We start from the raw sequence: 25139 nt of genomic DNA on the forward strand, positions 1-25139 counted from the left end.
GAAGAGGTGTCGAGGTGGAGGGAGGGGAAGGGCCGCACAAATGTCAGACTACTTCTACATGACACAAGATGGATCCTCTCCTTCTCTGATTCGGCCAGAATAAGCAGGCGACAGTGGGGACTTTTTTTTTTTTTTTTTCTCTTCATCATTTTTTCCCCTCCACCCAATGATCAGCCCTGTGTTAGTGTACTGCAGCTACACACAACAATGGACTCCGACACCGGGGAGATGATAGAGGAATTCATGGAGAGCGCCTTGGCGCAGTGGGTATGTCACCTGTCACTTGACTATTTGACTGGGAGAGAAGGGTCATCATTTGCCGTGAAAGTGGAGCGCGTGTAAACGCTTCAGATTTCGATTAAAAGTTTAAACAGAGGCTGTTATTTTCTCTTCTCAATGTAGTGGGTTGCTGTTTATTTTTCATTTCATTTCATTTATTTATTTATTTTTAAAAAAGGGTTTTGTTTTCGATCTCTATCAACTCAATAAATTCACAAGTAGACGCTAAAGAAATGACAAAACACTCTCAATGCCCCTGTTGTTGCTGTTTTGAAGGCCTCAGTGAAAAACAAACTTGCCACTTCTCCTTTTGGCAGCTTCTCATGTCTCTTATTGGGCAGCTTGTTTTTTTTTTCTCCCCCTCTCTCCACTTCCGTGTCCTTGTTCCGCCTCAGATTTGAAAGTAGCAGGCACAGACTGTGTCACTCTGTGCTTCCGAGAGAACAGAGCCACTGAAACCATCAGAGGACTGAACATTTTCCCCTCTCGCGGGAAAAGCGTTCAGCTCTAGAAGGCGCCCTCCCCTGACCTCGGCTGAATAGTTTTTGCAATATAACGGGATATATTGTGCTGAGCCACGTCAGGGTATTCACTTTACTGCCGCCCTCATCTGAAGAGTGGGGTCATAGGTCAGGTTCAACAAGGTGCCTGCTGTTGGCACTTTAATCCAGGTGGTAATTCGCTGACCCGAGCTCCGTCGCCCGGCTCCCGTGTCTGGGCGAGGACAGTTATTGGAGCCGCTCTTTGTTTATCCCGTCTCAGGAGTGCAAAGTCGCTCTGCCTCAAGCCTACCAGCCCAGGCAAGCCGAGCTTGTTACTCCCATTTACAGACCGTGCAGTTTCTTTCTTTCTTTTTTTTTTTTTTTAGAAGGTGCATGAGGGAATAAAGCTCATTATTGCAGTTTACCTTGGCACTGCTCCTCTTAGCAGGCAGCGAGATGGAGAGGGAGACCTTGGCTGTGCTCCTCTCCGGCTGCCTTTCACTGTGAAGTGCTTCCCAGTGTGAGAGAACCAAACCCACCTGTCCAAACCGGTGCCACTGACTCAAGTGACTTCCTGTGTGAGAGTCCTCTCTGGAATCCTCCTCCGTGTGTCTGTTTCTTTGCTGACGGCCTCTGTCCTTTGACCTATTTAAAACTCAAGCCCAATGTTAAACATGGCACACCAGATGGAACATTTCCTGAATCCTCTAGATTTATTTCCATCCAGTACAGACCCTTAAAAAATGTGAAAAGAGAAGCAAAGCTTGAAATGTGATCAGACAAACTATCTTTTTTTTCCATTCAAGTCGAGCAGCAAGATTTCTTTTTTACTACCACAAGTTCAGCCAGGTTCCTAGTGGTATAATGGGTGATAGTCGTGACATTAGGTGCTTGTGTTTGTTTTCATCTTCCTACATGTGCTTTTATGACTGATAGCAAAGATGTTTTGTTCTTATATTTTTTTCACTGCAGAAATGGCATCCACCTCTAATATACTGCCTCTTCTAGCTGCAGCTTGCAGCAGTCCACTCTCTGTATCTGGACAAGAAGCTGAGTTGTTTGATTGGTTGCCGTATCCACTGCAGCTCAGGACTCGATGTAAAATGCTCTCTGTTGGAGGTTGGCGAGATGGATGAGCGAGATTTCATAGCCGAAATCTGAGCAATCCATCTGCTGCGCAGGGCTGACACCACATAAATCGTCCGTCTCCGCCTCTCGCAGGTTCAGCTATTTGAGAAGATGGTGGAGGGGGAGGACGGCGTTCTGCTCTACGGCCAGTACATGGAAATAAACTCAGCGTCCCACAGCGTCCTGGAGCGCTACAAGAAGCTGACCAATGGGATTTTCCTCAACGAGGTCATGAGGATCATGTAAGATTGATCAGGAATGTCTTGCTTCATTGCCTCAGTGTGCGACCCTGCACTGGTTTTAACGTGACCAGGTGAACGCAAAATAAAAGCTAATGCGATGAGTGTGTGACAGCTTTTCCCAATCAGTCTTTTATTTATTTCTTTGTTTAGCCTTTAGCATTTATTTAGCCTTGTAGCCTTTTGCTTTGTTTAATTATACAAAGGTTGGCCACGTGGTCCCCCACCTGACCTTTCGTAACCTTGCGTTGCTCTGTGTGAAGGGATGGTAAAAGTATGCAAATCCCCTCCTCATAAGTGCCACAATTCTCTCGCGGATTATGAAACAGGATTCTGCATAAATTTCATCTAGTTAGCCATTTTTAATACATTTTAAACTGTCTTTATGTTCAAGTTCCTCCCTTTAAGTCAAAAGAAATACATATATTTTTGTTTATGTTCTAGCGTGATGCAGGTCAGGTGGATGAGCCTGACCTGCATCGAAACAGCATTATCTCTACAAATGATTGCACATGCATTCCCACCGCCTGCTTTTGAGGCTCATTAAAATTTCATTCGCTGCTTAAATGCACCGTTGCATGAGGGCTTTTCATCTGGCGAGCTGTGCCGCTGGGCCGTTTGATAAACCTGCCATGTTCGCTGTGCCTCTCACAGAGATCCCAACCCGAGGGTGGAGCGGCTCTACCAGAATGAGAAGGACAATCACATGCTGAGAGTCCAGAACTTTTCCATCTTAAATCGCCACCTCAGAGCCTTCTACCAGGTAGGGCTGAGTTTCCCATGCGTGAGTGTGTCGTAGGTCAAATCACCAGGAGGGGAAATTACAACCAATAGTCTAAATCAGGGGAGAATGTGCACATCATTTCCTAGATAACCTGGGCTAATATTCAGCAGGAAGCTTCACCAGGCCTGAGAATTTGGTTATTACCTGAAACTGCCTCTTAGTCAGAAAGCAAACAAAGGAAAAATATGTTTTTTTTCCCCTGTCTGTTTGAGCTGAACCTCCTGTAACCTGTGGACAGCGGAGCAATTCATTACAGAGAGAGGAAACAAGCAAGGTGACCTTTGACCCATTGATATAGACCACACAATCAGCTGATAAATGGTCGGACCTCGGATTTATCTCCCTCTAATGCGTTTTTCGAAAAAAGTCTTGAAAAGTCCCCCTTCGCTCTGCCGGGTTCACGCCAAATAAAGCCCTCCACTATAATTGCTTTTTGTGTGCGCAGACGGACCCCGAATGACTCACAGCTCATTATAAATAGACACTTGTTATGAAGACACTGAGATATCCATCTAAAACATAACTCAGGGCCACACCAAATGCTGAGGGAGACAGGGTAATGGAGGAGGGCTGGAGCAGCAGTTGTCTTGCTGTGAGGTTGTAAGGAAAAAAAAACAAAAAACAAAACAAAACATAATGAAAACAAAAGAAAAGAAAAGGACGAGCCGAGACGACCACAAATTATTGTTTTGCTGGCGGATATTTTTGCAAGTTTGAAGAGTATTCAAGGGTGACAAAGCATTTGCACAAATGATAAGATGGAACAAGATAATTCTCTATCCTTCGACGACCTCTTTCACCTCCTTTCACACACACACACACACACACACACACACACACACACACACACACACACACACCACCCCTCTTCTCATTATCGGGCCAGCAGGCGAGAATAAAAAGAGAGGAGCAGTAAGCTGAATTTTTAAGATGCCACTGGCTGAATCGACGAGGAAGTCAGACAAACAAAAGTGCTACCATGCAGCAGTGCTAACAGGCAGCAGCGCTAACACACCGCAGTGCTACGCAGCGGACAGCCTGCATTGTGGGCGGCTATGGCGTCACAGAAAATGACACAGTTCTTTCCCTCCGGCAGATGAGTCGAGGCGGCTGTTTGCGGCAAAAAAAAAAAAAAAGAATAGAAAGAAAAAAAACACAACCTTACTCATGTCTAAAGTCAGGTGGATGAACATGCACCCCGCTTGTCACACACCAGGACAACACGAGTGAACAAGCTTTCACTTCCTAATTTTTAGTGAGTGACTAACGTCCCCTGAAAGCTGGGACCGGCAGCAGACATCAGTCTGTGTTAGACCAGAACTGTACCTGCTGTGCACGGAGCAGAAACGCTGCCCTGAGCACTGCCACTCGGTCTCGGTTCTTCTTCTTCTTCTTCTTGTCTTTTCTTTGTGCCGCCCTGCTGGATATGCGTCTCTGTGAGCTCTTCTTTTCACTTCTGTTATCCTTTTCCGCTTCACCTCCATGCCAACAGTACACTAATTTCTGTTCCATTGTCTATTAGAATAGAACAGAAAATTTGATTCAAAGAGAACCATATGTTTTTTGACGACTTGTTCAATTCTAGTTGCACTACATCTATAGAGTGACCTCCTCTTTTCTGTGCTTCTGATTCCTTACTAGCTTTTTCAATGAATTTAGTTTTTTATGTTACTTGTCAGAGTCTTGTATCCGATGTGTTCTCGCTCTTTCTTATTCTCCTCTTCCCTCCTCACCTCTTTTGTCCTCTTTTTATACACTTTGTCCAGCTGTACCTTTTCTCTCTCTCAAAGATCTTGTTATTGCCCACAGTTTAATATTATCCGACCCAAAATGTACACCATTGATTCGGTAGATCATTATCTGGGACAGACTCACTGAGGAGTGAATGGTAAATCTGTAAAAGACAAAAAAAAAACTTTCAGAGCAACTGTCCAGTAAATCCTACATGGGTAATTGCACCATAAATTATCAATAAACCAATATGGCAACATAACTGCAATAAGTAATGAAGTGTCAAAACAGTGCTTGGAGATTTAAAATAAAAAAAAAGAATGCAAAAATAAAAACACGGTGCAGTATGGATGTTGTGTTTTGGCTGTAGGACGTGAGCGTGCCAACTACTATCAGCTTCCATATGAATTTGCTCACAGCTAATCTCTTGCAGAAGTCTGTTTGGCAGCACAAACCACAAGCTGCATGATGACCAAAAAAACAAAGCAGCAGCGCTTAATGTTCGACATGCCTTGAAGAAGCACAAATGCTGGGTTGGCTGCACATCAGTCAAATGTCGGACTCACATATGATGGAGCTGCAGAAGGCAGCGGCTGCCTCCCGGTACGCTTCCTACATTGCCGGAAAGTCAATAACTGACAGCGAGAGCTGTAAATGTGACTCCCTGGTTTGCTGGTGATTTTGCATCAATGGAGCTGCAGAAGGAAGCGAACAGGCTTTCTGCACAGTTGGGAAGGGGGCGAGCCAATGACGCCGTGTGGCTCTTGGACTGAGACATTTATTAATTAGCGGGCGAAATTGTTCTCGTATTTTCTGAGTTTAACGGGAAGTAAACAAATTTCCAAAGTATGAAGCAGAAGTCATCTCCTTGGATTGGACGCTGGTGCTGAGGGGGCACATGTGATGCACTTGTTCCTGTTGCCAGTAACACCAGGTTTCTGGATGGGAAATGCCCGCGCCATCTTCTGTTTATTCAGCGCCATTTAGGCTTGGCCAGGACATTTGTCCAAGATCTTGGACTTAAAACTAAAAGTTACTGAAACAAGCTGGCCACAGTGTTTGGGAGACTTTCTGCACGTCCAGACACCAACTCTATCTCCACGCACGCAGTGTTGTTACTGAAATATTAGTGTGTTAAACTTGAGGGAGCTTCCATTTTTAATAATTATACAAGCCTCAGGCAAGATACAATAACCGATACATCTTGAGTAATGTTTATGCTGCATTCGTGCATCCCCACTCAAAGTAATCAATGACAAAATCATTCAAAACGCAACCAGTTCAATGAAGATGCGGTAACATTTATGTTACCGGGACATAAATTAATGTCCCATTTATGGGACATAAATGTTACCCATATTATGTTGTTATGGGAACACAATATGGGACCAAATGTATTGTAAGTTTATCATAGTGCGTCTGTACATTAAACTAAAGCTTTAGATCCCTGCTGAGCTTTAGATCCCCACAAGAAAATACTAACTTCTGTCAGGTTAATGCTTGTTTGTTAAACACTCTCAGCTTGGAGCAGGCAGGATTAACGCAGCCGTTAAAGTTTAGTTGGATTTTTAATAACAGAAAATGACTCAGTTCGGACAAAGCAGCTCACTCACAGAGAATATTCTTACATTTATTGGGCAAAGGGAAAATTGCTGGAATAGAAATAACAAAAGGACCTGCTTTATTCAAGTGTCCCCATGTGGCACCAAACCAGCATGAACAGTACACCAGGACTTTGAAACGGAGGTAGCTACCAACAGCTCAGCCATGGCTGATTTTATTACGTGCACCACTGCTTCTCCTACTGTTATGTGTCAAAATGCTTTCCCTGGCTGTGTTTCAGGAGCAGCTTTTTTTTTTTGCTTTTCCAAAAGCGCTTTTTAACTGCATGGTTGTGTGTTAAAATCTATCTTTTGACAACATGTGTCTGTCTGGCTCCCAGTGGAAGGTTGTTTCAGTGGGTTATTGAAGAACAAAGACCGTGGCGCTCAGTGCTGCACCCTCTGAAAGATCGGCTGCTTGTTGCTTAAATGATAAAGAAGATAAAGAGGACATTTATTCAGCCTGCACGGCTCAGTTACATGCTGGCAGTAGTCGAGTGGAGTTGCGTATAAGGTCAAGAGTCCTCGCAGCCGTCACGTTACTTACATTGTGTAAATATTGTAAACATAAGGGCAGCAAAAACACAGGGGGTTTTGGTTGCGCCCCAGTCTTACGGATTAACACGCAATTGCATGTCATATTCATTCATTTATCTTTTAAAACTGATGTTGTAGAGTTCTGAGCACAAACCGCAGAAAAATAATGCTTATTTTATGTATATGGGCTGTGAGCTGGGTCACTAAAACTGTGATCTGATCAGACATAAGCTCTGTTTACACAGCACACAGTGCTCCTTCTGGTGGAAAGTTCCTCTGTTGATGTTAATCCAGACTCTCTCTCTCTCTCTCTCTCTCTCTCTCCCTCTCTCTCACTCAACACGGCTAACTGCAGTCTTTATGCTCTTTTTTTTTGTGTTCAAATTCTGCCCCCCTCAGGAAGACATGCAGCAGCTGATACTGATGCCTCTGCCGAGCGTCGCCATACTGGGGCAGGACCCCCTAACAGGTACAAGATAGCTCGGTGGCGATGCTATCGGCGTCACGTCTCTCAGCAGCAAAGTAATTATATATGGGGCCATATCTCTGCTATCTGTGGAGCGCATTAAGGTGATAATGACGGCGGCAGGGTGGCATCGGGGTGCGGGAGATGAGGACGATGATAATGATGAGGATGATAATGATGAGGATGGTGGCGGTCACGATGATGATGATGATGATGATGATGATGATGATGATGATGATGATGACGACAGCTATTTTCCGTGTCCTCAGAGGCAGCAATGGAGGAGCTCAGACGGCTGCTACTTCTCCTCTTAGGATGTGCCGTGCAGGTGATCACATGCGCAGTCACGTGACCATCAGGGTTTAGCAGAGGCCAACAGTGACGCCCACAGTTTTGGTTTTCATGCTGACAACCTATTTTTTATGATTATTATTGATCTGTAGATATGAATGAAATAATTATACAAATAATGATGTTATTTAAATGTATCTTGATGATAACAATAATAATTTAAAGGCTGGATGAGTTAGAAAGTAAGGCCTGTTTTTGCTAAAATAAAAACATAAAAAATATCTCAATTTACATACAACCCATAATGATTAATTTGAGGTGTAGCTGAGCACTATTCTATTCTTGCCCGTCTTGATGAATTCATTTCTACTGGACGCAGCAGTTAAAACGCCACCTGTGGCTGTGTTTCCACCCTGTGTGTCTCCAGTGTGAGAAGAAGGAAACATTCATCCAGCAGATCCAGTCTCTGGACATCCAGACCCAGGCGGCCATCGCCGGCCACATCCAGCAGGTACTCTTAAGCATTAATCAAATGGAGCACCCCACCCCCCCTCCCCCCAGGTATTCGCCAGGTGACCGGCAATATGAGGAGATATTATCCAGCGGAGACACTTCTAAGAGGATTTTTGTTCCCAAATTTGATTTAGCGAAGCATTTCTTCTCTGTCTGGCCGCGAGACAGACGGAGTGAAGCTATTATTCCTTCTACTGGGGCTTCAAGTGAGTGTGAAAATGAGCTACTTGTTATTCTGCTGGCAGCCTTTAAAGGACCTCTGGGTGCCCCTCGCTGCCACCGTAGGATGGATCTTCCACCCCTCATGTCCGACTCTCCACCTCCACCTTTCTCACATCACCCACTCTTTTCATCTTGCCCACCCCCCACACCCCTCCGCCTCCTCTGCTTTCCTCTCCAATAAAGAATAAATGCCAAATAGCGCTCTTTTAAAAATACCCCCCGTGAATAATTGCCAGCATTACAAAAACAGCATGCTGCATAGCAGCGTGTATGAATTACAGTAACAGCATGTTGCCCACCAGTTATTTCGCCGCTTTCCTCAGCCTCATAAATCATAGAGGTGAGAGGCACTCTTGCTGTGTTGTGGATGCACACACACACACACACACACACACACACACACACACACACACACACACACACACACACACACACACGCCCTAGGACACACCAACCGCCTTATGTGACCTGAGTGAGTGAGAGATCCACTTTTTGGATACATTCCATTCATAGATCATGTGACTTTTTTTCCCCTCTCGTTATCCGCCAGATCTGCTATTATGTGGCAGCGGTAAAGGACTGACTGAGTCATTGCGTTGTGACATTGAGCTAACAATCGCTGTTGTGGGCTGCAGGTAACTCAGGACCCTCGTATGGTGCTGCCGCTGCGCTGGGAGGAGCTGGTCGAGGCCGAGGGCTCAGACTTACAGCTGGTCTTCAACTCAATGACCAAGCAGATCCAAAGCATGCTGACACAGAGAGATGCTCATCTGGAGGTACCAGAGGACTGGAGTTCTCACTGCATTCCTAACGAAATATTAGTTTCAAAGTTATATATTGAGCGATCATGTGACTAAATGCTTTTCAAGCAAAAATGTGCATCACCAGTCTGTCAGTGAACTTTTGAATAGTGATTTTACATCATTTATCTCTTTTGGTTGTACCATTTTCCAAAGAAATCTGTTCATGAACTCTGACTTTTGGAAATCGGGCCTTTGTGATGTCACAAAGGGCACAGATATATCTTCCTGCTTAGTAATAACACCCCTAGCCAGGTGTTGGGTCCACCCTCCCTTGGCTTTGATCTTTGCAGGTTTTACAGGTTGACATAAACAGTGATAAATGTGCTGTTTTAAGTTTTTTTTGATGCTCTGCTTCTCTTCCTGGATTCCTGAATAAGAAAAAACTCAGAAATTATAACAATATGGGGCCGTTCAAGAAAAATTTTAAAAATTAGATGCAGAGTTAGCGTTCCAAATCTGAACCCTAATTTGAGTCTCCTGATGTGTGTCTGAGATCTGTTTCCTACTTTAAGTGGAAAAAAACTAAAAAAATAATTTGAGATGAGAGTTGCGTGAGAAATTAATTTTTGATCTGTTGAATTAGCGCTTGGTGAAACAAGGATTCCACCTGATGTTATCTTTTCAAATAGCGACGCCTCATAAATAAATGGAGACGCATTACTTCGAGTTTGTTTTAATGAAAGTTTAAAAGTCCGCCAGCCAAAATCATTTCAAGCCTGCGCAACAAAAATGCCTGTTAAATATTGCATTGTTCCCCTCCTCTGCCTGATATTACTTGTCCGGCACGTCTCTTCTAATCTCCTCTCCTCTCTCCTCCGCTCTGTCCCCTGCCTCATCCGTCCCCTAATCCCTCCCTGTCTTTCCCAGAGGATGGCAGAGCTGTCTCGGGAGCGGGAGGGCCAGGCTGACTCAACCACGGCGCTCTCGGGTAGTCGCAGCGAAGAGCCACCCCAAGGTCTGGCACTCCAGCTGGCAGACAGCAAGGCCAAACTCCGGCGCCTAAAACAGCAACTGTGAGTGTGTCGTATGCGCATGTTTGTGTGTGATGAAAAAGCTCCCATGAGCCTTTTCTTTCTTTTTCTTTTTTCTTTTTTGAAAAGACGCAATAAAGGTCATTTAAAACAAAAAACAAAAAACGGAATTAGAGATGTGGTCACATTTTATACAACACAAAATTGTGAGTGGTTTCTCAGCAACAGGTGAGAAAATCGTTGATATAATACACACATTGTGTTTGAGTGGAGACAGTGTAACTGGTCAATTATGCTTTGTGAGTGTGCATGCGACCTTTGTGCCATGGGCAGAAATTGTATTTTGGGTATCCCAGTGATAGCAACCAAACAAAAGCTCATTAAAAACAAAATCCTCCAGAAAATACTTCCATAGTGCCGATGACTTGTATAATTTTTTTGCCTTTCTAGGGAAGACAGAGGTGACCAAATTTTGGATTACAAGCTGGAGATCCAAACTATGGAGGAACAGCTGAAAAAGCTCCAGAAAGAGGTACAGAAGGGCCTGAGCTCTAATGGGAAAACATCAGAGACGTTCATGGACAAAGAGACTAAATCTTGACCAGATTTGCAGCAGCAGCAGCAGCAGCAGCAGCAATAAACTGTTTACTGAGCCTGAAAGACATCATGGTGCAGCCTGGAGCATAAAACACAGGTGGCTGCTAATGGCCCATGAGTTGATCTGTCGAGATTATGCATTTAGCAGAGATCATGCCACACACATACACATGCACCGACGCGCGCACACACACGCAAATGCACACACACACACACACACACACACACACACACACACACCTTCCCTTCCTGGATGGCACTTATTCAGCATTGATTTCTTTTCCTTCCCCTTTCAGATCAGTTTAGATTGAGTTTTTGACCTCATCCTACTGGTATATAAATGTGTTTGCATGAATTTGCATTTCATGTGTGTGTGTGTGTGTGTGTGTGTGTGTGTGTGTGTGTGTGTAGAACCGGACCCTGCAGGGAGAGGTGAGGGGCATGCGTGCACTGCGGGATGAGCTGGACTGCACCCGAGAGCGAGCCGCACGGGCTGAACAACTCCAGACTGAGCTGCAGAGCTGTAAACACAGATTGCACAGCCTGGAGCTCACACGCACTCAATTAAAGGTGCACACACACACACACACACACACACACACATACCCACCCACACAGACACGGAGACACACAAATACACATGAATGCACACAGCCTCATCTACATACTTTTTAGCAAGCCATTTTTCAAAACTACACCAAGAAATGAATTCAGCAGACAACTGACAATGTGCCGGATTGCAAATAGTCAAACTGCCTCTACGCCACACACACACACACACACACACACACACACACACACACACACACACACACACACACACACACACATCCAGGCTTGCGTGGTGGAATTTCAGAAGAAAACTTATCGGAAGAAAAGGAGCCTTTCCTGGAAAGCTTCCATCAGCGACGTCTATTCAGCTTTGCCTGAATTGCTCTCTGAAGCTATGTAGATGTGCCTTACATGTAAAACACACAGCCCCCATCTGCCCTGGAGTCTTCGGTCTTTTGACGGAAAGGCCAGAAAAGGCTGTTTGATGTCATCAAGATTTACTCCGGGAAGCTGCGTCCTCGACCGGGGGCAGAGGCACGGATTCATTTGTTGAGGCTCTTAAACCCGAATGAAATTTATTCCGAGGCAAGGCAACGGCTCTTAGGGGGAAAATGTGCTCATATCCTTAGTTAAACACCTCACGGTGTCCTTCGCTATCACCTGCAGTTTTATCTGATGTATTCCGCCTGGGTGCTGAATCCCCCGCAAATTCCGCATTAGGTCAGAGAACGGCTTTCCTCTTGTTTTGGCCTCTAATTGATTTCTTCTGAAAAAAAATCAGCCTGAGCTGACAAACGGGTGTTAAAATCCCAGGTTAAGGATTAAAAGACAAGCTTTATCCATGTAGTCGTGCTTCATCACATTGGTTTCAAGTGTCACTTCACTCCGTTGCTGTTGATTTTACAGCAATATCAAACAAACACTCTCTTCACTGCTTAAACAAGTGGTTTAAAATAATCTGGCAAAACTGTAAGGCCCGTCCAAGAATACCAGTGAACATATCAGATCCCAGGTTACCCTGGTGGACGTACAGAAGACCATAAGCTGAGCTTCTGGCTGTCAGTCGCTGCCTTCCAGGACAATTTATTATGCCGTGACTGCGATCTGAACTCAGCTCTTGCCGCCCTGCCAGAACTGATGCAACGCTTTCGTAAGAACGTATGCAAGCGTCTGATATTGCTAATTTGAGGCAGTGATGAACTCCCTTCGCCTCCCGCCAAAGCAAACGCCGCTGACGCAAAGGGTCAAAGGTTAACCGGCTCCGAGAGCAGCAACGAGACGGTTCAGTTCCCACGCAGATTTGCCGGATCTGAACGCTGGCCTCCCTCCGGCGTGACTGACGCGATGGCGACCTCTCCCCGTAACGGTGTGTCACCTGTGTGCGTGTTGTTGCGTGCGTGTGCCGCAGGAGCAGCAGCAGCTCTGTGCAGCGCTGCAGGAGACCAAGGCCTTCCTGGAGGAACAGCTGGCCGATGCGCGCGCGCGCTGCTCCTCGGTGAGGGAGGTCGAGCGGGACAATCTTCTGCTGCGTCAGAGAATCATCGACGTGGAAGCGGTGGGTGTAATCAGACATTGGACAGCGCGTCTAATTGTGGGCTCTGTTTGTGTTTGAATGTTTGTGCGTCTAACGAATTTTAAAGGAAATGCCAATTTTATTTTGGTGTTTTGCACTTGCACTTTTGTGGTATTTGAGTGGCATTTGATGGAAAATATCCACGCGTGCTTCAGTGTGTGCCCTATGGAGTTCTATTTTTTTTCCCTTGACAACTGCTCGCGTGTGTGTGCGTGGCTCAGGAGCGCGACACGGAGAGGCAGCGGGTGGACGAGCTGCTGGAGATGAACATCAACCTGGAGGCCGACCTGAGACACACTGAAAGTGTTCCCAGAGCCATCCACCAACGTTTCCTGCAATCAGAGCTGGATTCTGACGAGGAGCTCGGCGAGCCGATTGGTTAGAATGCCAACCTCCTAATAAAAACGTTTTTAGCTCGGGGACCACGGAGCACACGTGGAAAAAAAAATGTCGCATCAGAGCACGTACATTAAAAAAAAGAAAGAAGCTGTTGTTGAGATATTTCCACACGAGTGTTGGATATTTTCATCAGTGCTATTTTTTTTTTTTTTTTTTTCGCCTTCTCCCTCATTTGTTTTGCTCTCCTGCTTAGATCAGAAGCCTCTGAGTGTGGAAGTGGGCGAGGCGTCAACGCTGAGGCTGCTGGGAGCCGAGCAGGAGAACATGGAGTTGAAGAGACGGCTGGAGGAGCTGCAGGCCCAGCAGGAGGTCAGGGCTTTCACTTTGAGAGCAGGCATCGTCTGTAATGGTCTGACTTCAGATCCGCGGCATTTGAAATGCATTATTGAAACGCCGCTCAAATAATTTGAAGGGCCGGGAAGCTCGGCGTAAACACTTCTTGCCAGTTTCCTGTCTGGTTTTTACAAACAGCCCCGCGGAGGATAACGGTCCACCTGTTACTGTTCATTAATGATGTGCCACAGAATCCTATGAGATTACATCCAAATTTAGCAAAGCTCGTTAAGGAGCCTTGTTAATAAAACTGTGATTTAAAAAAAAATATATACCATTTGTTTTCTGGCTCAGGACTTGCATATTATTTTGATAAAAATGGACGGGACGGACGTGGGTTGGAAGCGTTTTGAAGGGTTCAGGGTGAAGCGGCATCAGGGATGTGCAGGCAGGAGGACAGCTGAGGTCTGCACACAGTCTAATGTTTATACTCTGAATTAGAGCCCAGTGGCTTGTGAAAGGCTGGCATTACAATTGTCCTTGGCTGACAACGGCTGTCTGAACACTGGAGACTTTTTTATTTTTTAATTTTTTTTATAAAGTAGCAGCTGAAATAAGAATGGCAACGGTCCATGTATGAAGATCAGTGGAGTGCAGTGATACCACGTGTGGCTGGAGGAACAGCTTGAGACCAACGGTGGGGTGGGGCGGGGTGGGGTGGGGGGCGGGGTGGGGGGGGCGGTTTAACAGCCGGGGATGATGTGATTATGAGGTTGCCTGCCTCATCAGCAAAATGCACATATTCAACCGAATGCACACGGAGGGAGGAAGAGGGAAGATGATGAATCATGGTTTGCTCCATGGAAGTTTTTATTTATGAGGCTCCACGTCTCCCTGGTTTCTGTGATCACCTTTCTGCAGAGTCACTTGTGGGTTTCGTCTTTTTTTTTTCTCGGATTTCTCTCCCCACTTTGTAATGTAAATTATTGTAAAAGCCTAATTTTTAAAGTTGTTGTTTTTTTCTGCTAAATTCCAACACAGTGGCAAGATTCATTTTAGCTTTGCTGATCACAGGCTCAAAAAAGGACTCCTCTTACACAGTTTGCAGTAGTTAGTAGTACTATCACTCAAAAATGTTGCAATGTGCAGAATTTTTCATTATTTTTTGTAAATTGTGTTTATTGTTTTCTGATTTTGTAGATTTAATGTCCTTGGTACGCCATCCTCAATGTTCTTCCATCTACCTTTGTTGGCCTTTTTTGCAGGCTTCTTCTCTGGATGTTAAGGACGAGTTGGCTTGCGTGACTACCGAGCATCAAAACACACTGAAAGAGGTGAGCTGAGAGGGAAATAATTGCTGCTATTGATGTCATTGTGAAAGTGAGCAACAGGTGGGTCAGGTTTGGAGATGGCGGAGGAATCCTTCAGTCTTGGCCTCCTTCTTTGTTATTTTGCAATTTGCTCTTGAGTCATAATAGACACGTTGCTCTTAAAAGTAAAATGACCAAAAAAAAGTTCCAGCCCTGCATAAATGTAAGGTGGTTGGAGTGGTAGGTTGTAACAACTAGACAATAATTTCTGTAGACAGAAAAGCACTTTAGTTTTTCAGCAAGAGACAAATTTGTGGATGTCAAAAAGAATCCCTACTTATTTTTGCTGTCTTGAATTAAGCCCAGGGTATAATAGAGCACATCCATCAAGTTTTTAAATGTTCTAGCTCATTTGCAGTCGCCCTCTTGCCCCGTCAGACTGCATTTATGAGTCTGCTTGCCTGCTTTTTGAACTCGTTTTTGATGTTTACCGCTGTCAACCGGGGGGCTGTGCATGGCGAGGGTCATCCACGTTTGAAGGAGGATAGCCGTGGTTTGAAGTCTGACTTATACTGTAATTTCCATCAGAGGGAATCATGTTGATGTGACAAACAGATGAAAGCGGCAGAGGAGCTACTCCTCAAGTCCCCAATTCCTCAAGTCTTTCACGTCTTTAACAGTTTAATTAGCTGCGGAAAATCAACCATATTTAAGCTTGTTGAAGGGATCAGTCTACATGTTGACACACACACAGCAGTGTCTTTTTTTTTAAGCAACTGGAGTCATTAAAGGGGCAGACGTATTAAACACTGCACACAAATGAAATGAAAGGGCACAAAATAGTAAAACAGCTGCTGAATAACACAAAATTTCTATCAGCAGTTCCACAGTTCCGCAGTTCCACATAGTTCAATACAAATAGTTCTCCCTTGGTATTACTTGTATTTATCATAATTGCGGCTGGTCTCCCTTTTCATTCTGTTGTTAGGATTATTCTGTGGTTATTTCTGCTTATATAGTGAAACTTTTCATGACCGACCAGTTACGTTCAGTCTCTCACGTCCCCTCTCTTTTTGCTTCCCTGTGCTGAGCTTCCAAGCTATTTGTCTCACAATGCAAGTAAAGTTGAATGCAACCTTTTATACAATGATGGCGAACCAGTATTGCAGTTACTAAGCCTTTTGAACCTTTTTAAGCAAATTGGGCTACTCATAGCAAACTGTTTAAGAAACAAAACAAAGTATCTCATTATACCCATTATCGCTCATTTTCAGTTTCAGAACCTTCAGAATGAAAATGCCACCTTGAAGCAGCGTCTGGAAGAACTGGCTGCGGCACTGCAGAAGCCGGAGGACAAGTGGGGAGAGGAGAGGAGGACTGACAGGGACGAGGAGCGGGTGGAGAGAGGAGTTCAAGGCGCCGAATCTCTCAGAGGAGAGGGCGAAGGAAGGGTGAGGGCGACGGAGGAGCGAGAGAGGAGAGGAGATCTCATCAGGACCCCCAGGGAGGCCGGAGTAGGGGAGGAACTCCTGTTCGTTCAGGGGGAGAAAGGAGAAAAGCTGGAAGAGGAGGTTGAGCGGTACAGGAGGGGTGAGGCGGAGGGAGGGCAGAAGGACAGAGAGAAGCAGGAAAGAGGAGAAGAGAAACAGGACGCCGGAGTGACGAACAGCAACAGTGCCGAAGCAGACGTGCCAGTCGCTGAGGAGCCCGCGGGCCCCCTGCCCGGCCCTGATGTGGAGCCACTGACCCTTCGACTCCAGGAGGCGCAGCAGGAGACCGACAGGCAGACCCAGGTGGCCCAGGGCCTGCGTTCCAAGCTGGGGGAGCAGAGCAAGAGGACCTGGGAGGCCGAGCAAAGGCTGGTGGTCCTGGAGGCCGAGCTGCAGCACCTGAAGAAAGCTGCTGAGAATCTGGCGGAGGCCCGGAGACAGATAGAGGTGGGTGGACTGGGGTGGAGAGAGAGAGAAAGTAAATTTTGATATTTGTTTCCAATAAGTATACAAAGTAGACTACTCAAAAAAAGAAAAAACTCTGAAATGAAATCATAAATTAAACACTGCCATTATGGCAAAGACAGAAAACACCCAGGCTATAATCATCAGTCTTCCTATTAGAGAGGTTAGTGTTCTGACGTTTATATCTCAGAGCATTGCTCTTAATTTTAGCTCACGGAGCTGCTAGCGTGGCCGCTAACTCGGTGTCCAGCTGAACTGTGCCCTTGCCTCAAGACACATTTCATGTTGCATGTTGAAAGGCGAGGCGAACAACTTTGTTTGTAAAGGCACATTTCACGCACAGAGGCAAATTCAAAGTACTTAACAAATAGACATGTAAATCAACTGAATGGCATTTGTAACACCAAGGACACGAAAGCAAAGTGAAACACATTACATCCATTTGCAGATCTCTGTTTTCCACTTCAGACTCTAGTGGATAATCAACTATTCAGGAAATTAAAAGGCTCATTTAACAGCCGCCTGCTAAAACGCTGCGTTTCCCTCCCTGCGACAACTGAAACCTTGTTGAACCTTTCATCAGGTTTGGAAAGATGCACAAACAAGACAGCTGAATTGCAGTGTTGGGGGGGGGTTGGGTTGTATGACGAGCCTTTGTGACATCACAAAGGGCATATTATGAGAAGTGTTCATGTTAGCAGTGGCTTTCTGGAAAGCTAAAAGGCAGACAGACAATTGTCTGCTCGTATGAAGCCGGCTTCACCTCTGCTGCTCCGTCAGGCGCTGCAGTCCGACGGCCTGGCCGCCGAGGAGGAGCTGTGCCGCCTGCGGAGCCAGGCGGAGCTGCACAGGATGCAGACGACGGTCATCGCCACCCTGGAGGGCGAGCGGGCGGCGCTGGAGAGAGAGCGGGACACGCTGCGCACCACCGTGGACTCCATGCGCAGCGCCCAGCGCAAGGTTTGGGAGAGGGCACGCGCACACAAGGGCAACACAGGTTGCAGAAGCAGCGGCTGACGTGCAGCTGAAGGGTGGCCGGTGTCGCTTTACTGGGCGAGGGATGAAAGAGACACACACACACACATGCAGAGTAAACAGTGTTTTTATATGGGAACATAAATCCTCTTGGTCCGTCTGGTGTCTTCAGTTGATCGCGTGCATTAAGTCAATTACACTAATTCAGTGGCAGAAAGTGACTATGTTTATCTAAGCACGCCAAAGTAAAGGTACTTAATTTTTATGCGTGCGTTTATGTCCAGTACATCTACTTTGCCGTATTGCAAAGAGGAACGTTTTCAAATTGGGTGATTTTTAAAAAATAAAAAAAAGAAAGAAAGGAGGAATTGTAATAAGCCCACTTTGGACTCTGACCTTGTGAAATCACAGGGTGAAAAACAGCACATTGCAGAAGAAATCTGAACCGAGCACAATTTCCACTTTATTTTCGTGGGAGCGTGCGCTTTAACTGAAGGGTCCATGCCAAGCGAACGCTGTTTTGTTTGTCCTATATTCATTTCTGCAACCTAATTATATTATTGTGAGGAGAATTGAGAAGGCGGATGTGGAGTTCAGGCTCAGCTCCAAAAATGAAAGACATGTTTTCATCCAGATCCCGGGGAGCAAGTCTGTTTTGACCCGAGATGTTTACATATTCATCACGGAGTCATCTCAGGGGAGAGATCACAGGAGATCGGCTTCAAAACAGCATATTTAAAAGCCCTCGACGCGATGGGAATGTGCAGTATTAAGACATCCAGTCGGGCTGCCTGAAAGAGAAATGTGATGCAGAACACTGTATTTAACGTTCTATTTGCAGTAAAATTGCGAGACATCCGAGGAATTGCAAGCTAAGGGAAAGAGCGCTGCTGCTAAGTCAGCGTAAAAAGAAATATCATCAAAAGGGATTCATGAATCCCACCGTTTAGAGAGCTTTTCATCCTCCCCTTTTCAATGTGATTTCCACCGTATTTTGCGCTGTCTTTTGATAAGGAGAGGGGTCTGTATTTTGGATGCTGCACTGTGTTTCCTCCCACAACACAAACATTCCAAATGCACTCAGAACAAAGATATTTTTATTTAAGTGCTCTACGCTCCCTTCCCCCGTGAAATCAAAATGTACACAGTGAGTTTTTTCTTTTTAAATGTGTGCCTGCTAGGAAAACAAAATACCACATTTTGCAGCAGATGGAGCAACTAGATACTAGAAGGGCAGCTAGAAGATGGATTGTGTTCCTTTAAAAATACAAGATAAAACTAAATTAAACTGATATGATTTTTATGCTCTTTAATCAATTTTTTAATTTATTGCTCAGAACTTTGTTGACGTCACTGGATTCACAATACTGTTCATAATTAAAGTTAAAGTCCTATTGTTTGTTACAGGATGCAAAATTTGTCCTCCATATTTATTTGACCCATCACCTGAGGGAGCGGTGTAAATCTTATATATTATATATATATATATATATATATATATATATATATGTGTATATATATATTACACTTTTTGTATTCGCCTCTTTCAATTCAAAACATCTACTTGTCCTTTCCCAAAGGCTTATGAAAGGGTCCAAACACTTCATCCACCGCTGAGAGCAAGATGAACGAAAGGCCAAATTGTCTGTGAAGCTACATAGAGGCTAAAAGCTCCTCGGGGCGTCTTTACTCATCTGTCTTGTCTCTCTCTGTCAGGGGGAGCAGTTAGAGCTCACCGTTCACACGCTCAGGTCTGAGCTGGAGCGACAGGGTCGCAGTTTGGAGACCTCTCGCCGCCGTGAGCTGGAGCTGGAGGCCGAGCTCCGCGAGGCCACCCTGGAGGCCGGCTCTCTGGCGAGGCTGCGAGACCAGGCCGTGCTGGAGGCGGCGCGGCTGGAGCAGGAGAAGGAGGGCTGCCAGTCGGAGCTGGACGGCCAGAGGAAGGAGGGGAGGCAGCGGGAGAGGGAGGCGTCGAGGCTGAGGCAGCAGCTGGAGAGCACGACCCTGGCCCTGGAGCACAGCAACCACCGAGGCCGAGCGCTGGACTCGGAACACAGGTACTCACGGCCGTGTTGGCGCACTTAACCTTAATTAGCAGCTGGGCTGCTCAGTTCACCCGACAGGGCAACCAGGAAGCAACGCTCCCCCGCGCCTCGCATTTATCTGTAATGCAAATTCTGCCTTGACTTAACCTGTGTTTAACTTTGTGTTGCTGCAAACGTGTGTGTGTGCAGGCTTGTGTGTCAGAAGCTCTCTGAACACAAGGAGCTCTGCATTGGGCTGCAAGACCTGGAGAAGGAGCTGCGCAGCCAATTAGACAGCATGGAGGAGGCGAAACAGCTGCTGCAGGAGCAGCACACAGATGCTCAGGCCAAGATTAGTGCACTGTCCCAGGTGTGTGCATGATTGCCCATGGGTGACTTGTTTGGTCACAAGTGTAATCACTACTTGGGGGAGTAAAAGAATTCACGTTAAAAAAGTAATTTCCAAATATCCCACAATCTCTCCTCAAAAGTGAACCACGAGGTCTCGTTTGCTCCCTTGCGATTGAAGTTCAGGATATGAGCAACACAGAACCACTGATTTCGAAAGGGGGAAAAAAAATACCCCTAATGAGTTTTCACATCAGTTGGTCATCTGAGGCAATAATAATGAGATGTGAAACACACGGGCAACCGAGCCCTGCTCTGTATTCTGCAACAAGTTTAAGTGCGAAGGCACCGCGCTGTCTCTGCCGCCTGTTGCCAGTGTGCACGCCTCTAAATTGATATGAACACATTGAGGATATTTTGGCTTATCGGCAGCGAGCGAAAGCCAAGATGTGTTGTCCATCTTTGTTTATGGGACAAACGTCCAACGCTGGAAGAATTCACAGCGAAACATCTCTGCCCACAAATACTGTAGGCGTCACTTTGAATTAAGTAGCTGAGCCAAAAACTGCTCGCCTAAAATGAGAAGTGCAGCCAATTTATTAGAAAAGAACCAGAGAATGTTGTGTCCGTGTCAAAAACACAATAAAAATGTATTTGATGGGTGGGACGGCAATTGGAGATGATGCCGAGGTGACCCTGTGGAAAAAAAAGAGCAGCCTTTATTGTTGAGTATTTTGTGCTATTTACCATTTGAAGGTCACAGACCAATATATTTAAACCCACAGTTTATAGTCTGAGACCACAGCTTTGACCCCTTCTCCCCCTTTCTTATCAGGAGTTGTCTGACAAGCAGGCGCATTATCAGGAAGTGAGCGGTGAAGTCCAGCGAGTGAGCCAGAGACTACAGCGAGTGGAGGCTGAACTCAGGACAGCAAAAGACGCTCTCCACCAATCACAGGAGGAAATCCAATCTCTCTCCAGACGCCTGCAGCAGAGTGAATCCCTTCTCCAGGCATCCAAGAGCAGGGGAAAGGAGGAAGTGGACGCCGCGTCCGCTTCAATTTCCGAGTCGTCACACGTCGAGCGCGACGGTCCGGGTCAATCGTCTGAACCTGCGGAAGGCCGCGACCTTTCCGCGACCTGTGAGTCTGGTGCCGGAGAGACGGAGAGGAAGCTGAGCGAGAGGGTGACGGAGCTGGAGAAAGAGGTGTGTGTATGTGTGGGTGTGTGTGTGTGGGCGTGCGTGTCTGCTTCTGAATATATCGTGGCGCTGTGAGCATTTGAATCTCATTTACAGGATGTCACTGTGGTTCAGCGCAATTTCGCTGCGGCGCAGATGATCTATATTGGGTTGAAATTCTCGCTCAGGGGATGCTGCGCGGCTATCAACTTTGCACAGCAGAGCCGAGCCGAGCACTTTATTTCCAGAACTAGTGCTTTATCTCTGCTCATCAGTTTTTATAATGCCACCTTGGCCACCGTTAATCTTCCTTATCTCGTTCAGCTGCTCTCGTGCCGTGGCTCCTTCTCCTCCACCCCGCCGCCACCTTACACTCAGACGTACACAGAATCATACACAGTGAGAAAGAAGCTCCCGCACAGCAAAATGAAGGAATATTGTGTTCTGTCTGCAGCAACGCACAGAGACTTTTAGATAAGGATGGATGCGGTCAGGGCGAAAACATCCTCTGGGTTCAGCTCCAAGTCCCATAAAACTGAGGGGCACCTGTTTTTAGTTGAAGTAAAATTCTGCAAAAGAAAATGGCAATGTTTTGTCGTGACACAATATTTGAAATGATTCTTGTCAGTCTGATTAGGAGCTAATGTAAAATGGGGGGGGGGGAAATAGTTGGAAAACAAAACAAAACTAGAAGGGCAACCCCTTACCAGGACAAAGCTTGCACCTACCGGTAAATGATTTGCAAACATGATTTGGTATATTGTGCTTCATTTCAATGTTTGATTTTAAAAAATTGCTTTTTGTTTTGTAATTCATCAAACGGAAACATTACATTTTATTTTTTTAAGATCTGAGAGGAATCGGGGAGTCTAATCAACGCAGCCACAGCCATTAATCAGAGCAGATTGCAGCCAACAAACACTAAATCCTTTGCAGATTTGCTGGTGGTGATTCTGAATGCCTGTGCAAAGATTATACGCCAAACAGCGGATAACAGCACGTGTGGACCAAAGTGTTGCTTTTTCAGCATTTACATGCTGTATTTTCGTTTCCTTTGGCAAGCTCATTATGTAAAAATCTCTGAAAAAAAAAAAATCATCAGCGCATATTTCTGTGCTACGCAGAATTGTCTTCTTGTAACACGGATGCTTCATTGTGAAATTTCTCTCCTGCAGAAAGCGTTGGTGGTTGCAGAGCAGCAGGCCCTGCACTCGAGGTTGTCCCAGACCCAGGAGGCGTGCGATCACCTGAAGGAGCAGCTGGAGGCGCTACGCCGGAACTCTCTCAGCCTGCAGGACTCCTGCACCAGCCTGCAGACACTCAACACACAGCTGCAGGTGACTGCATTGCGCAGTTTTAATTTCTGCAAAGCAAATAGACAAATTATTAAAAGCCTTTCGCGAGATGTAGAAAAAAAAATTGTTCATGATCGTTATAATGAACTATTGTCGGATGGTTGTGTCTGTGAGCTACTTTACATGTGTGGCTGTTAAAGGTTGCATGTTTTTGTCTATTTTCAGACTTTATTCTTCATTGCAGACTGAAGTAGTGCAGCCTTGTACGATCGATTAGTGCCTTTGATCAGTGTCTTTTGTGACATCACAAAGAGCTAAGGATGGACATTTGTCATTTACAAGAGCAAAGTGCCACATATTGTTAGAACACACAGAAAACAACACTAGCAAAGCGAATTTTGCACAAAATGACATCTGAAAATTATAGTTTACATGCTACCCTTTTACTGTCAATTACAAAGATTCATTTCTGGGAAAATCTGACGCCCGCTCTTTGTTTCAAACACGTCGCCCACAACACACCTGCAGGTCGAGCAGGGATCGCTGAGCTCCCATCATGCAGCGGCGCTGGCACGCTGCAGCGAGAGCGAGGCTCGGTGCGCCGCCCTGGAGGCAGAGGCCAAGGTGTGGGCGCGGGAGCGGGAGGAGTCCCTGGCCAGGGCCGAGGCCCTGAGGAGGGACCACGAGAGGATGACGGCGCTGCAGCAGAGGCAGGAGGCGGAGCTGGAGGAGCTGCTGGACAAACAGTCCCAGCTGAGGAGCAACAACCGCAGCCTGGAGGCCCAGCACAGGGAGCTGGAGGCCAGGTACCAGCAGCCCGGCACCGAGTCTGATTGGATGGCGTTTTCCGTAGACTCTATTCTTGCGGAGGCTCTTGGGGTTCGCAGGCAGTAGCACAACCTGCATTTATTCCATCTACATTTACTCCATTTCATACGCTGTCAAGTGGAAATAGACAGATCCCTCCCTGGTGATATTGTTTTCATCATCTGGCATCAGTTACACAATTACTCCTGCTGAGAACTATAACAGATTTTTTTTCCCATTCGGCAGTGGGCAAAAGTGAGAAGAAAAAAAAGACTCAAAAGTGTTTACTTTAGAATAATGTGAGACAAACAAAAGAACGTGTGTTTCCAGCGGAAGTCATTTTTGTTGGATGAATTCTGTGTCCTTCCTCTCCAGGTACAAAGAGCTGCTGGATGGAAAAACGCAGCTCGAGGAAAGAGAGCGGGAGATGAATAGGGAGCGGGAGAAGATGGAGGCAGGGGCCCAGAGGAGGCTGGAGGGAGAACGAGACCTGGAGAGGCTAAAAGACGACAACGACAGGTGACAAACGAGATGCTCCTTTCAGTGCGGAACGAAACAAAAAGTGGCGCTTCGGTTTCAAAAGGTCTCACGTGATCTACGTTTATGTCTCCTGGCAATAAGACGTGTTCTGAGCTCCCCAGAAATGAGAAATATACATTCTTCACTGCTTTTGGTTTGCTCCACTTTTCAAAAAGTGCGTAAAGCCAACCCTTTATGATGTCACAAAGGGGTCATATATTTCTGATAACGCCAGGTTAGCGACTAAACTGCCCGCTAGGTGTTCTGTACGCTGCCCTCTATTAGAAAATTCTAATTAGCTTCTCTCAACAATGAATGAGTCATCCGCATCTCCAGTCAGTGACCCTGCGATGTTAGAGGACTCCACAGGAGCGTGACAGCGGTGAGTGAAGGCCTCTGCGTTGCCCCCCGTGCTGTTGCAGGCTCCAGGCCCAGCAGAAGGAGTGGTTGGCCTTGCAGGCGGAGCTGCTGGCTCAGGGCACGCTGCTGAGAGGGGAGCTGAGCCACTTCCAGCTGGAACGGATTCGTCTGGAGGGGGAGCTCAGCAGCCTGAGGGAAACCAACCAGAACCTGGACCTCAGCAACGCTCGGCTCACCAGCCAGTACCAGGTATCACCCAGATGCTCGCTCATTCACACATAGAAAGAAGAAATACAACAACAGAAAAAAACGTTCAAAGGGTTTTTTTTTCATGTTGGCGGTGAAACCATAGATATGCAATACGGAATTTAGGTACAGCGGAAACATTCAGATGAATTACGGTTATCAAGCGTGAACAAAACGTAATTTATAAGCACCTGTCACATCAACCTGACACTGACAAACTTAAATTGACTTTAAAAATAAAAAAAACAGTTTTATCCTGGCATATGAGACACAATGGCCCCGATGGAAAATTTCCATGAATACATGAAGCTATATTCAACAGCTCCAGTCTGCCGCAGTAGGCTGTCAAACTAACACTTAATATTGGAACCGTTCCGCAGGCAGCAAAGCCTTCAGTCATCCTAAGAATAAAACAGGTGGATATTGACTTTCTGCACTGAGTTGAACATGTTAAGTAGCAGCTCTTAACACTGTGCTCGTCGAACTCTCCAAATCAATTGTCTGATCCGGGGAAAGCTCGCACAGGCTCTCCAGGCCGCTGATAAATATGTAGAGACTTGGCGCAGAAAAAATAAGCAGGCGTACAAAAGCAGTGTTCCGTCAGTTCATATCGGGTCAAAGCGAGCCTCAAAATTAACATCTGACCAGTGAGGTGGAGATCGGACTTAGCTTAGCATGA

At 46.0% G+C, this 25139-nt stretch overlaps 1 protein-coding gene across 2 annotated transcripts in view; it reads left to right on the plus strand.

Annotated features, from left to right (window-relative positions):
- ccdc88b (coiled-coil domain containing 88B) overlaps window positions 1-25139 on the plus strand; it is a 35484-nt gene continuing 10345 nt past the window's right edge. The window contains exons 1-23 of one of the 2 annotated variants that reach the window (XM_076046357.1): window positions 1-267; window positions 1983-2131; window positions 2783-2891; window positions 7181-7250; window positions 7517-7575; window positions 7966-8049; window positions 8909-9049; window positions 9944-10089; window positions 10498-10579; window positions 11056-11214; window positions 12605-12751; window positions 12991-13147; window positions 13362-13477; window positions 14707-14775; window positions 16026-16688; window positions 17487-17666; window positions 19398-19738; window positions 19916-20075; window positions 20889-21260; window positions 22409-22564; window positions 23051-23334; window positions 23711-23854; window positions 24277-24463. In XM_076046357.1, coding sequence (XP_075902472.1) covers window positions 208-267; window positions 1983-2131; window positions 2783-2891; window positions 7181-7250; window positions 7517-7575; window positions 7966-8049; window positions 8909-9049; window positions 9944-10089; window positions 10498-10579; window positions 11056-11214; window positions 12605-12751; window positions 12991-13147; window positions 13362-13477; window positions 14707-14775; window positions 16026-16688; window positions 17487-17666; window positions 19398-19738; window positions 19916-20075; window positions 20889-21260; window positions 22409-22564; window positions 23051-23334; window positions 23711-23854; window positions 24277-24463 — 4035 coding nt within the window. In that variant the 5' untranslated portion in view covers window positions 1-207. The remainder of the gene's footprint in view (window positions 268-1982; window positions 2132-2782; window positions 2892-7180; window positions 7251-7516; window positions 7576-7965; window positions 8050-8908; window positions 9050-9943; window positions 10090-10497; window positions 10580-11055; window positions 11215-12604; window positions 12752-12990; window positions 13148-13361; window positions 13478-14706; window positions 14776-16025; window positions 16689-17486; window positions 17667-19397; window positions 19739-19915; window positions 20076-20888; window positions 21261-22408; window positions 22565-23050; window positions 23335-23710; window positions 23855-24276; window positions 24464-25139) is intronic. The other variant, XM_076046356.1, reaches the window with a different exon arrangement.

This window comes from Nelusetta ayraudi, unplaced genomic scaffold, assembly GCF_046127955.1.
Source record: "Nelusetta ayraudi isolate G7.1 ecotype Tasmania unplaced genomic scaffold, CSIRO-AGI_Nayr_v1 ptg000090l, whole genome shotgun sequence".
Lineage (NCBI taxonomy): Eukaryota > Metazoa > Chordata > Actinopteri > Tetraodontiformes > Monacanthidae > Nelusetta > Nelusetta ayraudi.